The following is a 14,367-nucleotide window of genomic DNA, read 5'->3' on the forward strand; positions in this document are numbered from 1 at the left end:
ATAAACGGTAATGCATGGACGGTTGCGACTCACGGGCAGCGTAATAAATCAAGCATAATGTTATTTGGTTTCATTTCACGTAAATAATAATATTATGATTTATGAACATAATAGGAATAATTTACTAGTATACAATATTATAATATAGGTACATTATATATAAAAAAAATAATGCACTGGCCACTGACGTGCGCAGCGCTGACCGCAGACCGCTGATAACAGACCATCCGACATTCCGACCAGTAAGTTATGTTCTTTGATCTTTCTGTCGCTTGCCGACGCGCGTGGATAATGGATATCGATGCTAGGAAGGGACAAACTCTGTCGCTAGTAACGAGAGCAGCACATATCGGCCGTAAAAACAATTTTTTTTTAATGTAACACATGCCAATTTTGTTCCAATAATACAGCTTACAGAATGGTTTTAGAGCAAACAATCTTAATTAAAAGTTGTTGAGGAGAGTTATATCGGGTGATGTATATGACTCGATTTTTGATATTCCATTCTTAAAATCGATAAAATTGTTTTGTGTTTTCTATTTTTTTCACTTTTTACTTGTAAATAATTGATATGAAAAATTAAAATATCAAAAATCGAGCCCTGTACGTCACCCGATATAAGTAGGTATATAACTCTCCTCTACAACTTTTAATTAATGTATTTTGCTTTAAAACCATTCAGTAAGCCGGATTATTGGGACAAAATTGGCATGTTTTTGTACGGTATTTTCGTACAATTAATTCTAACTTAATTCTTCAATCATATTTATTCCGAAAAATACGTTTTCTTCCAAAAACTATTAGTCCAAATTAGAATATGAAAAATAAATTATTTGAATTAATTTTTTTATTATTCAAATATTTTGGTTTCTAAATAACAATTATCCCAACTCTCAAGTATATATGTACCTATATAATTAACAATTTTCTCAATTAACTTTTATTTCAAAATTGAAAAAATTGTACATCGGAACAAAAATATTTTGGAAGAATAATTAAGCCGCTCCTTATTTTAATATTTAAAATTACCTAGAACACGGTATCAATAAATGTTATCATTACAAATTTATGTAAACATTGTCAATTTTTGAGCAATGCGTATGGCAGCGACGTAGGCACGTAGCGTTGTTCATGTTCTCCCGCAATGTTATATTATAGATAGTCGGCTAATTAGTTTGAAATGTTTTATATATTTGTGGTGCCATGCCCATGTGACCTAGCAACAAATATTGCCAAATTCCAATTTGCAATTTGGCAATATCCAATGTTCCATTGAACAATGCACTTGGTATAGACGGTATAGTGCTTTTGTGTTCATTTCATACTTCAGTCGTGTAAAATTGTATTAAATTTTTGCATTTCAGTGTTCTATTACTTCTATTATTTTATAGTATTATTAATGTTTGACAGTCACGGTTGTATTATAATTTATAATTAATAGTACAAATACTCAATAGCATCGTGGTTTTAACTATTTTGTTGATTTTTCGATTTTATAATTTCAAAATTGTTTATTTGACGAATTAGTTTTAATTGTTAAGCTGTTTGGATAATTGATCATTTTTTAATATGTTGGTTGTACAAAGTATTCTATTGTGTTACTGCGATGACTTACTGAGATTTATGAAGTCTATTATTAACCGTTATTTATGTAATGGCAAAGTATCTGATTTGGAAGTAAATAATATTATGTATGTACAAATAATATTTTTTTTTTATATACCTTGAGTTTCTGATGCAATCAGGTATTGTGATTTTGGTATTCATCTATTATTTTTAGTATTTGACCTATATTTATATAGCATTTTTCTTGATACGTCATGTTGCTTATACCAAAAATTAAAAATTAAATATCTCATTACTAATTGATCATTAGAACACTAGTGCTTGTATAATTGAATGCTTTAATTGTTAATTTCCCCATAGTACACACTATGTCGCTTAGTTCTTTCCTTTTACTATTTGATATTATGTATAATGTATTCATATTGTATTTAAATTTGTTTATAAACAGATTCTCATTTTGTAAGGAACTATTAATGATTTTTTTTTCTAAATTTCAGAGTAGTAAGGATTGTAATTTTATTATATAATAGAATTAGTGTTAAAGTTATTCATTATAGATTTATAATTTATATGAGTATATTTTAAAATATAAATTAATAATTTTAGGAAGTCAAAATAATAGAAATTATCAGTCAAGAATCATGTGTATGTACACTGGACATACAAAATGGCATAACATTTTGTCCACCATTGTATATGCAATGATACATGGCTATACAAGAAATTATTGAACATCCTATTTGGAATGGTTCAATAAAAAAAGTATGATAATTAGAAATATTAAATTTTTCTTAATACATATGCTCTTGTTAACTACATATTAATATTTTTTAAATATAATATATAGGTTGTTGATTTTGGTTGTTCTGAAATTGGTTTATTTAAATGTATAAAACTGATTCTGGGACTCAACAACATTATAGCTGTTGATGTGGATTTTGATATATTGAATATAAATCAATTTAAAGTGGTACCAACTAATTATGGTCATATATCAATGCATGAACGTAAAACTTTTAACAGTAGACATTTATAATGGGAGTATAGCTGACCAAGATGACAGGATGTTAGGAATTGATGCAGTTATATGTATTGAATTGTAAATTTATGTTACAGATTTTAATTAGTAAATAAGGTTAATAATGTAGTATTTTTGATTAATAGAATTGAACATTTATTTATGGACATTCTAGATTCACTACCCTATACTGTATTTGAATTCATCAAACCAAAATTATCTGTATTCACTACACCTAATGTAGAATTCAATATTCTATTTCCAAATTTTACAACAGAGTTTAGACATGCAGACCATAAATTTGAATGGACCAGAAAACAATTCAAGGAATGGTAATGATTTACAAAATATACATTTATTTATCAATCGTGTTTGTACTAATCTTTCTATAGGGCTAAACAAATAATTACCGGTTATTCAGAGTACGCTGTACAATTTGATGGCATTGGAGCTGGTCCTCCTGGTACAGAAAACATTGGTTGCTGTAGTCAAATGGGTATTTTTTACAGGAAAGATATGACAGCATCCCCTGTTACACCTATTGTAAGATGTTAATGTAATTATCTATTTTTGTGTTAATAAAGTACTATTAAGTTTTATATTAAGTACTCGTGAGTAATTATATATTGATAATTTAATAAAAAAAGCAAAATTAAAACAGTTAATTCTAACTTAAAAATAATATCAATATCCTTTTGGGTGAAATTTTATAATATTAAACATACATAAAGTAGAAACCATTTAAGATGGTAACCGGACAATTTCCCCCCGGACATTTTCCCCCCATTTTTTTTTAAGTTTATTATTCAATAATTTAATATTATTTATTATTTAGTAAGAAATTATTTTTTTTTCATAAATATAATCAATTATACTACAATTAACTTTATATATTTATACTATAAATTACTTTTTTCATAAGTATAATTAAAACGTAAAAACATTGTAAGTAAAATAGGTTAAAAATTTCATTTTTTTTTTTCATAAAATATATAATACAAATTGTAAATAAAACGTAAACAATTAGATTAGGTAATACATTTATAATAAATTAAATGGATTTATTTCCGTGAATTAACATTAAACAAATAATAATAAATAAAACTGGGAGGAGGGTCAGGGGTTCAGACCCCCCACGAAATTTTTAAAAGTAGAGATATTTTTTTATTATTAAATAAATTATTATTACTATGTAAATTTAATATTGTAAGGACGACTTATGTTTTCAATAACGATAATAATCAAATTTTATATTTTTAACGTGAAAATTACAAGTGCTCAGTACCTATATATTTAAAAAAATGTTGGACCCTGACCGAAATTTTTTTTCAGTTACGGTCTTGAATAGAACTCAGTTTTTTTTGGAGCACTGCTCAACAGCTGCTACCTATACACTCGATAAAATTCACACACAACAAATCTAATATCAATGAAATTAATTTCGACGACAAATCGTGACACCGAATAATGAATATAATATAACATTAATCGAATACGATCGTGGCGATTCGTGCACACGTAAATATAAAATAGTTAATACAAAAAGTATGGCGATCAGCGCCTATGCAATATAGTATATTATGGGTAGTGTTGTATTAGGATTTAATGAATTTCAATAATTAAGCAATAATAAAAAATAGAATTTAAATAGGTTAAGATAACAATTGTGAAATATAGTGTTGTTAAACTTTTATATTTTAGTTAGCATAGTAATCAAAACATAGTAGTAAGAAATGTAAATAAAATTAGTTATTAATTGGGTTCAAATAATAATTACGTAAGTTAAGGTGTATGAAATGTAAATTAGTATAATAAGAGAAAGATGTAACAATCGATAATTACTCAATTATAAATTTAGTATATAAGAGATATGGTTAAGGCAGAAAAAGGGTCAGTGGTGGTGATCGTGTGACTCGATCACCACCGGACGTCGCGTTCAAATAAAGTATTTCACATCATTTTTGGTTTTACTTCATTTTGGTATACGTCCGAGTAATCGGAGTATACGACAGTAGTATATAAAAAAAGATACAAGTGAAAATTAGCGCCAAGTATGAAGTAAGTAAGTATGTAATATTATATTCACAACGACTAACGAAGAAAGATAAAAGTAGTAAGTACGGCAGCCGTGTTACCGGCGAGCCGGCTGCGGCAGATAAGTGATAACACTCCGATACGTATTTTGCATATTATTATTTATTATATAACTCACCGCTGACACAATTTTTTTTAAATCAAAAATAAAGACAATTTAAATACAACGATAATAGTTGGCCTGAACGAAAACCTTTCATATAGACCATAAAGGTTCATGTCGCCTTAATCATGATATAAGTATACCTATTTATATATATATATATATATGGCCTTTATAAGATTTTAAAATTTCCATTTTTTTTTAAAAATTAAATCTATTTAAAACTGCTTGACGTGCACCCTGTCTTCGTCGGTCGACTGTCACACATTCCGTCATTCGTCATAACCTATGTCCTACCGACTTTCTACATTATACTATATTATTATACTATACCTACTAGAGTCTAGAAGTCATCGACCATTGTGTTGTGTGTACTCTTACAACACCGCACATTTTCTTATATTTTAGTATAAGGAAAGAACGGTACTGGCGTGAAAGAAAAAATATCTTATTATTTAATATAAGTAAAATTTATCGAGTCTTAAATCTTAATTGATGCTATAATTGAGTTACAACTTTCTTCGTTGTGGCAGTCGATATAATCAATGATATTAATATAATCTAAAATCTGAATTGTACTATTCTTATAAAAAAATTATTTAAACTTGAATCTAGATAAAAATAAAATTATCTATTATTATAGTTAAGTAATTATAATGGACATTAAAGGTATTAATATTTAATTAACAATACCACAAACATAATACAAGACTTTATATTTTTATTATATTTCAATCTTGTTTTAATTAAAAATATTGAATACAAATAATCACTAGAAATAATAATGTTGTAGAATCATACTTCCAAGTATTTTTAGTCACTGTCCTATAAAAATGAAAATAAAAAAATTATTAAACAAATTACTAAAATCTAAGTTTATATTATACATAAATATATATATAATTTTATATTTCTATTGCTTATTGATTTATGTCCGTTAAGTATTTAATAAGCTAGGTATTAATTAATACCTAGTTATACTTTACATTTACTTAACAACACATGCAGGTATGGTGTATTCTTAAAAGATTTACCATACAAATATTAATAAAACATTGATTCCTAATAGAATTCGATAATCTACATATTTTTCTAATAATTTGCAAAGAATAATTTTTTGTGAAAACTAAAAAAAAATTCTATAGTAGTTAGTTAATTTTCTTTGGACCTTTTCAATCATGTTACTTGAAGAAGCGGTGGATGGGTGCTAGAGTATGATACCATACTCCAGGATGGAAAAAACTAAGGAACAAAAAAGGGTATTTAGTGGAGTTAGTAAATGAAACTCAGTAGAGACACAATTTATAAAATCTAACAGCTTAAGGGCCCGTATTACAATTAGTTAAACCAAAGTTAAACCGCCTAATTTGGCCGGTAAAATCAGTAACCGAGGTTTAAACTATGATTGTAAAATGGACACTAAGAGTTTTACAATAAATTGTTTGAATATGCTATTTGGAGCCTAGGTTTTGAGTACCTACTTAAGTGTAAATGCTTGATTATTCATAAGCAAAATTAAAATGTGTTTGAAATGACTATTGGTAAATTTAGAAAAATAATTTACCGATAAATCACATTCTTCACAGTGCCACGAATAACCAAAAACTTTAGGTGTTTTCTTTACTGGAGGATTAATACAGCAAAAATGATAATGTTCACTGCATTTGTCACACCTGAGGAAATAAAATAGGTAAAGACATAGAAAATTTGATTATTTATAATTATAACTTTTTTTATTTAGATTTTATTATATGAAATATTAGTTTTAACATTTAGGTAATATTTGTAACTTAAACAATAAACATATTATATAATATTTTTTTAGCATATTTCAATATTATTTTTTGTTACTGAATCTCTGAATGAAAAATTATGTTTCAGTTTATGCTCAATGTGTAATTGTTATAAATAACTAAAATATTGCCAACAAAAAGATTTTCATACCACTCAATTAAAATAAAATAATTTATAAATAATATTAGTTTTAATCAACACAATACTTTCACAGAACAAAGTTATGATTCATGATATTGTTTGGATAATAAATTATAATACAATTGGTAGAATCTTTTAGTGATTTTAGTGATTTTTAATTTTTGACGACTTTAAACAAGAACAAACAACTTAAAATTCAAAACAAAACTCAAGGGCATATGGGAGAAATAGTAAAAAACAAATTTGCCAATATCATTGAAGAAAATTTTGGATTTCAAACTATTAAAATCATCAGAGATATTTTAATTGGTAAAAATCAACAAGGATCTCTGTACATTTAATTCACTCCTTTTGATATAGTGAACATGAATAACGCCCCTATCACATCAGTTGACATATAACAGTCTTTTAGTCAATACACAAGTATTCTCCGACCAAACCGTCGCAATATTTCATTTGCAAACCTTCAACAATATGTTGTTTCTCAATGCTTTGTTCCGGAAAAATACTAGTTTTATATACCTACATTGTTTGTATTACTTTTATTTATAAAATATATTTATTTTTTTTTCATATTTTAATATTGTTTTTACATATTTTTAAATAATTACATAGTTATGTACATATTTTGATTATTTTTATTACATTAAAGTCCGTTTCCCCATTTATTACTTACTGAACCATTGTAGCATTTATTCCGGTTTTATGACAAGTATTACATTTGGGAGTCAACAAAATATCTATTGAAACCGTGCTATTTCTGAGTGGCAGAATACTTTTTTCTGGTTTGGTTATTGTAGATTTCTGTGGTGTTTGATCTACTGGTGATTCAATAAGTAATTTTGATGATTTTGTTTTGACTCCACTTGTACTTGGTATAGATTTAATCTAAATATAAAATATGTAAATGACCGAAATTTTTAAAGTTATCAAAACTTACAAATCGCTTAATTCCATGTTGGGTTGGGTTATCAGCAGATGTGGAGATATCTGAAGTATTATCATCATTATTATACTTATGTTTGCGTTTGAGAGTCTTAACTTGTTTTGCTATTATTTTTGAAGAATATTTTTTGCTGTTTGGTTCATGCTTTTTTTTTTCTAAAAAATGTTTAAGGTCAAAAAATGTTGAATAACCATATAAATTTAGTACATTACAAAATTATTAAGGGGTGTAATAAAGTAATATAAAAGTATTAAACATACATTTTAAAACACATATTATTAAATTAAATTTTAACTCTTACTTTTTGATATACTATATATTTTACACTGTCTTGCCAAACTATTGAAATCCTGTAACTATTATGTTATATTAATTTTTAGTTGAATTAACTAAACTTTGATTTTATTAAAATCCTTAATATTTACATTGTTACCAATAGATGGAGATTTATGACTGCCTGATATTGATTGCTCTTTTCCATCACATCTTAATTTTTTAGATGTATTTGTATTAACAGTTTGTTGTTTTGAATGAGAAAAACAATTTTCACAATTACTGCATTGCCTGTAAAATATTTTTCAAATTACATTTTTTTTTTTTAAAATATTCAATACTTTAATTTACCATCCAAATAATTTTGTTTTCTTAGGCATTTTAGTCAGTGGTGGATTCAAACAACCCAAATGATAATATGATCTACATATGTCACATTTTTTCAGTAAATGTTGATCATTTGTATGACTACAAATACTACATTTATTATACAAATCTGATAGTATATTATCTGAAAACCAAATATCAGAGTTTAATTATCTACCATACGATCATACACATAACATAATTTATTTTAAAACAACATAATAAATTTAATACCTAGCATTATGTCTCATTGAGAATCGAATACTTATTTTTAAAACAGCAAGAGTAGGTGTTTAATTGCTTGTTAGTAAATATAAATTATAAAAATGGAGAATAACAAATATCCAATTTTTTTTACAAGTTATTGATTAGTAACCTTACCAAAGCAAAATAAATTCAACTCACCAAAAGAATTATGATCATTTAGAACTTCTTTAGCAAATATGTCGAAATCTAAAATATTGGCATTAGGACTGTATAATTTAATTACTTTATGGTATGCTTTAATTATATTTTTGAGTTCCAAATATTTTTGTTTTTTAATTTCAATTTTTTTTACTTGCTACAAAAAAGCCCAATTAAAATATAATACATGTATTACTTAATATAGGCTTGTTATTAAATAATTATATTACTTGATTATATTTTTCTTGTACAATTTTTTGTTCATCAAAGAGTTGATTCTTTTTGTCAGTAAAAATTTTTAGCTGATTTTTCAATTTTGTTGATCTCAAATTTCTATCTTTGAAATAACTTACAAATTCCAAACTAAAAATGATAAATAAAAATATTTATAGTAATAGAAAAACTATACATATATATATTTAAGTTACAATATCTAACCTAAACGCAGGTGGTATATTCCATTTTTTCGGTATATTGCGCAATTCCTTAATTTGCTCTTCGATAACTTCTTGAGAGATTGTATTTATACCCATTAAGTCAGATTTTAACCAAAGTGCTTGACACGATGAAGTTGATGTTGTAATGGCACATGAAACTTTTGATTTAAATACTACAAGAAAAAAAAATGTATCATTTTGAATATAAAAATAAATAATATTTAATTAATCACTTGGCTCTGTTTTACTGTTTTCTTCATCTTTCATTTGATCATCCTTAGATTGTAATCTTTTAAGCCATTGCTGATTACGTTGCCATATAGTTGATTTTTCTGAAGACTGTTGTTTACGCTTTAATTCCATTTGTTTTGTTATTAATTGAAGTATTTGCCAATTCCTATTTTTCCTCCTTGAAAATAAAAAATAACCTGGTAAGTTTCAGAATAATAAACTACTATTATTATTAATTAAATTAAATGAATTATAATTCACATGGTTAAAAAAAATGCTTATATATTAAAGATACACTAACTTTGCTAGCAGTTTATTTTCATGCATCTTGCAATGCGCATAAAATGGTTCTAATTGGTTAGTGACCTGATCAGGACCTGATAAACCACCTTCTTTTTGAGCACTAAATAATTTTAAAGATATTTATAAAAATAATTTTGCATAAATAGATTACTTTGACGGGTATTTGGATTAAGAAATAACTCATGTTGGAGTTTACCAATAACTTTATTAGTTTACAAAATGTTTTAACTTGGGTTTGGATTAATATGCATTTGCATGTTTTTGAATTATAGTCAATAGATCTGAAATATAAAGTGTTATTTTGCATATTTTGACATGTACTACATATTTTTGTATTTTACAACTATATATTATATATATATATAAATGGTTTTTAACAGCATAATAAGTAATATTTTGCTTATTTTAATTAAAATAACGTGTTTATAGTTATATTTATAATCCATGTAATTTGACAAATTTGTTTTCTTATTTTAACTGAAATTTATTAGGACAAATGGTAATTTATTATTAAGAAGGTTTTTGAGAATGAAACATATTTAGTCATATTTGTTGTGATTTGAGTGTGATGAATTTTCATTTGATAAATACATTTTTCAGATTGAAATTGCAATAGATCGAAATAACTAAAAAAAAAAATTAATCATATAAATATAATATCATTTAATGGTAACATATAAAAAATAATGAAAATAAAAGACTTATATACCTATCAATCAATGTTTTATTGCATATTTTTAATTTTATAGGCCATAGGATATATTATTCTTATAAAATAAGAGCATAAATGCATATTTCTGAGGTTTTTAGAGTATATAAATCCGAACCCTAGCTATAACAATGGTTTAGTTATGAGTTGTTGACTGTTGTCTAAAAGCTACTCTCCAGTTTTCAAGCGTTCATTGCATGTCACGCTAATCACCATGACAACTTTATGTGAAATATATAATGCAGTCAATATGGTAATACTTTTATTATTCTACTATTTTGAAATTTAGTTATAAATTATGACTGTAATATAACACATTGTAACAGTTTGTTAGATGTCTTATAGTGGAATTTGTGCATGTGTGTGAGCACAAGTTATGGTGAGAATATAATAAATCATAAAGTCAAGTCAGTCAAAGCTCAACTAGTGTAGTAAATATTAAATCAAATTAGGTAATAAATTAAGTAACATATAAATATATAATTAACAAATATGGATTAATAAGTATAGATTAATATGTGGCTATACTACTATATTATATGACAATGCTCATATCTTGTTAAATAGATGGTAACTTTATATTAGTGCAAGAAAGAAGACCACAACATGGTAAAATGAAAAGTCTAATTTGCAACTATAAATTTTTTCTTAATTAAAGAACAGTAAATATTATATTTTACCAAGTAACATGAAATTGTAATCGGCACATCCTAACATCACATCTAATAGTCACTCCAATGCTACTCAATCTATAATCTTCACACAAAATACAATTTTTTTTATTCCATTCGGGTACACCATGTCCAAATAACATAGGTTTACTGAGATTTTTAACATCACCAAAAGTTAGATTAGGTTCAAAAAGAGCACATACTAAATGTACCCATCTTCCATTATCTGCTTCCTTAAATATTCCTCCTAAAAAAAACTAGATTTAATCAAAAATTGAAGTTGTTAGAAGTACAATTAATAAAAAATTTTTCAAAATATTACAAACCGAAATTGGGACAAAATTCACAAGTAGGATTTTCTATTCCTGCTTTACAAGGTTCACAAAACCATGGTTTCATAGAGCATGATGAAGTAGATGAATTTAAATTTTCAGAACCACAGATACCATAACAACCTAAAAATAAATGTTGTATCATTCATTATGATTACCTAAATTATTAAATAGGTAATTACCTTCATGAACTGATATACCGCATTCATCACAATTTATTATCTCATTATCTCTATCACTCTCATCACCTAAGCAAATATTACAAATACGAATTGTATCTACTATTTCTTTAATAATTTCCTGAAACATTGTTAATATGTTTAATTAGTAGGTCAACTATACATTACAATTAAAGGTATTACTTTTATTGAATCATCTTGATGGGACATCATGCCATTAGTACAATCCATAGTCGTACTATCATCCTTACATTTATTATTTTCTTCAATTTCTTCATTGTCTTTTTTAGTTTTTTTTTTATTACCATCATCTTTTTTAATTTTTTTGTTATTACCATCATATTTTTCATTTTTTTTTTTATTTACATCATCTTTTGAAATATGTGTGTGTATTTATATATATAAATATTTAAGAATGTACATTGAATTAAAAAAATAAAAATGACATTAAATTAATTGTTTTTAAACATACCATCAGATAAACTAAAACATGAATCTCCAGAACCTGATTCACTATCAACATAGTGATCTTCAATATTGAAATCACTATCAGATGAACTGTCACTATCAAAATCTATTGATTCCAGGTTAGCAGGAGGTTTGATTCTTCTTTTACCGGGTGCGCGTTCCACTATAAAAATTATACATTTCTCAAGTATTGCTTACAATTTCTAAAATTTAATCTTAGTCATAAACTAAATTATATAAAGAATTAAAAAATCAAGTCTTGATTTTTTTACCCCTATAAAAAGTATCAATAACCATTATCTATATAATATCTTAATCATATTTTGTACATATTATATAACCATCCCTATTTAATATATATAATAATAGTATACTAAGTAATAATTAGTAATTATAATGTTAACACATAATAATAATAAAATTAAAACATAGGTAATATAAAAGTTAATAGTAAACATTTATCAACCTAGTATATAAGTAGGTAACTTGAATCAAAGAAAAGCATATGACAAACAGTTATATCTAATTTATGTGATTTTAGCATATTATAATATTATAATACAATTAAAATTTGTATTATTAATAAAAAGTTATTGTGGAAATATTGTCGGTCATTCAATTTTACTGATTATACAATTCAGAGGAGAATATATTTGTTTTTTTACACTCACCTAATATGTTATCTTTATTTTATTAATCATAGCAAATTTGTATAAGGCAGAATTAATTTTGAGTCGATAATTTTAAAATAAATTTATCAAATACCTTAATAAATATAAATAAATAAATAAATACAAGGGTACTTTGTTGGCTTTTATTTATATTTAAATTTTAAAGCCAATTATGAGCATTTTAAAATGTTCATGTACAACAGTTATACCTCATTTTAAGATTAAAATATGAATAGAAGCTTACAAGATAACTTTACCTTTACATTTATAATAGGTCAATTTACTTTAGCTTACAATACAAAATCAATTCTTCTGGATACGTATTAAATAACTAATGAGATATCATGGGTAAAGTCAATATTTTTTTTTTAAGATTTGACATGTATATCTTACATATATCCTATATCTTATGGCTGGGGGTTATTCTATTAATTTGTGCGACACCGAGAATATTACCAGTCGAGACGGTGATTTTTTATAGCAGCCGATTGCTATAACAAGACATATACATGTAGGTACCGATGTATCTGCATATAGTGTAGATACTCTTTGTTTTTTTAACACTCTTTTATAGTAGTTTTCCTTGAGTGTATATTATCTAGTATGGGTCATAGCTAGATAATATTAATAATAATAAAGACTAGAATTTTGGCTAGAGATAGATCTCTTTTATAATATAAAATATAGCATAACAAAAAAATGTACATACTTAAAGATAAGCATACGAATAGGTAATGACATTAAAACTAAAAATGAACACAAATAAGTAGTTTTTAATAAAGCAGGTGTAACTACGCCATAAGTTGATGCCAGATATAAATTACCTATTATGAACGTATAAGTAGAATTTACTAAGTAGGTAGTGTAGGTATGAGATACAAATTGGTAAACTTACTTTTTTGTACTTATATTCTTCAAGTTAATACAATATACAATTTTTATTTAATTAACACTGAAACACAAGTGTATAATAATGTCATAGAATTCAATAAGTCGGTATAAAAATTATTTTAACAATTGTCGGAAATATTTACGCGCGTAAAACTGTGAATCATGTGTATCAAACAGGTCATTGTGAGCATTCAGCAGTGCACCGTGCGCTGGCGGCAGGCCTTTCACAAATTGCAATGCGTGTTACCTGCAGTATTATTTCTGCAACCTGTACACAGTGTACACGGATAATGTAAACAAGGCGTCTAACCCACGACTTCAGATAATTTTATACGGTCTAAGGGTTTAACCTGTAGATTTCAGAATGAAGAGATAATGTGACAGTGAACGATGCTTAGATCATATTATACTGCCTAGTATAATATGTATTACATATATGATCTAAGCAACGATGACAATATTATGTCGTTTCATACCAAGGTAACAGGCCATATTATTATTATTTGTTATTATTGGGCTCAATTCTGAAATCGCGGTGTTAATAATATAATAATTTAACCTGAACTTAACACGTATCGAACGCTGCGTATCCCGTAGCGTTTCTTGTCTAATTAAAAATGCGTTAGTTTTTATCGGAGTAACTATACGCGACGGATGTAATACGCCGCGCTTTCATCCGCTGAGGAAAACGTAAGCTGGTTTGCGTTTTGGCGGGCTAACGCCGCGCTACGAAGTACCTAATAAAAACGCGGCGTATTCACGTGTATTC

The 14,367-nt window shown here is 26.2% G+C and overlaps 1 protein-coding gene and 1 pseudogene across 3 annotated transcripts; one reads left to right on the forward strand and one right to left on the reverse strand.

The window, feature by feature from the left end:
• Positions 1-1,549: 1,549 nt before the first annotated feature.
• LOC114124762 (small RNA 2'-O-methyltransferase-like) lies at positions 1,550-3,282 on the forward strand (annotated as a pseudogene).
• Positions 3,283-5,482: 2,200 nt separating this feature from the next.
• LOC114124776 (PHD finger protein 14-like) lies at positions 5,483-14,001 on the reverse strand. 3 transcript variants are annotated; one of them, XM_050207639.1, is made up of 19 exons: positions 13,742-14,001; positions 13,603-13,659; positions 12,041-12,199; positions 11,752-11,939; positions 11,572-11,689; positions 11,384-11,512; positions 11,067-11,304; positions 9,676-9,777; positions 9,377-9,552; positions 9,145-9,316; positions 8,937-9,069; positions 8,707-8,863; positions 8,287-8,446; positions 8,088-8,226; positions 7,964-8,018; positions 7,657-7,817; positions 7,393-7,604; positions 6,346-6,454; positions 5,483-5,606 (listed from the first exon to the last, which is right to left on the reverse strand). In XM_050207639.1, coding segments are annotated over exons 2-19 (2,421 nt in total). In that variant the 5' UTR covers positions 13,604-13,659; positions 13,742-14,001; the 3' UTR covers positions 5,483-5,594. The 3 variants fall into 3 exon arrangements, with proteins under 3 accessions (XP_050063596.1, XP_050063598.1, XP_050063597.1); XM_050207641.1 differs by lacking the exon at positions 9,676-9,777; XM_050207640.1 differs by having other exon boundaries at positions 13,603-14,001.
• Between the last annotated feature and the right edge of the window lie 366 nt (positions 14,002-14,367).

The sequence above is a fragment of the Aphis gossypii genome, chromosome X (genome assembly GCF_020184175.1).
Source record: "Aphis gossypii isolate Hap1 chromosome X, ASM2018417v2, whole genome shotgun sequence".
Classification (NCBI taxonomy): domain Eukaryota; kingdom Metazoa; phylum Arthropoda; class Insecta; order Hemiptera; family Aphididae; genus Aphis; species Aphis gossypii.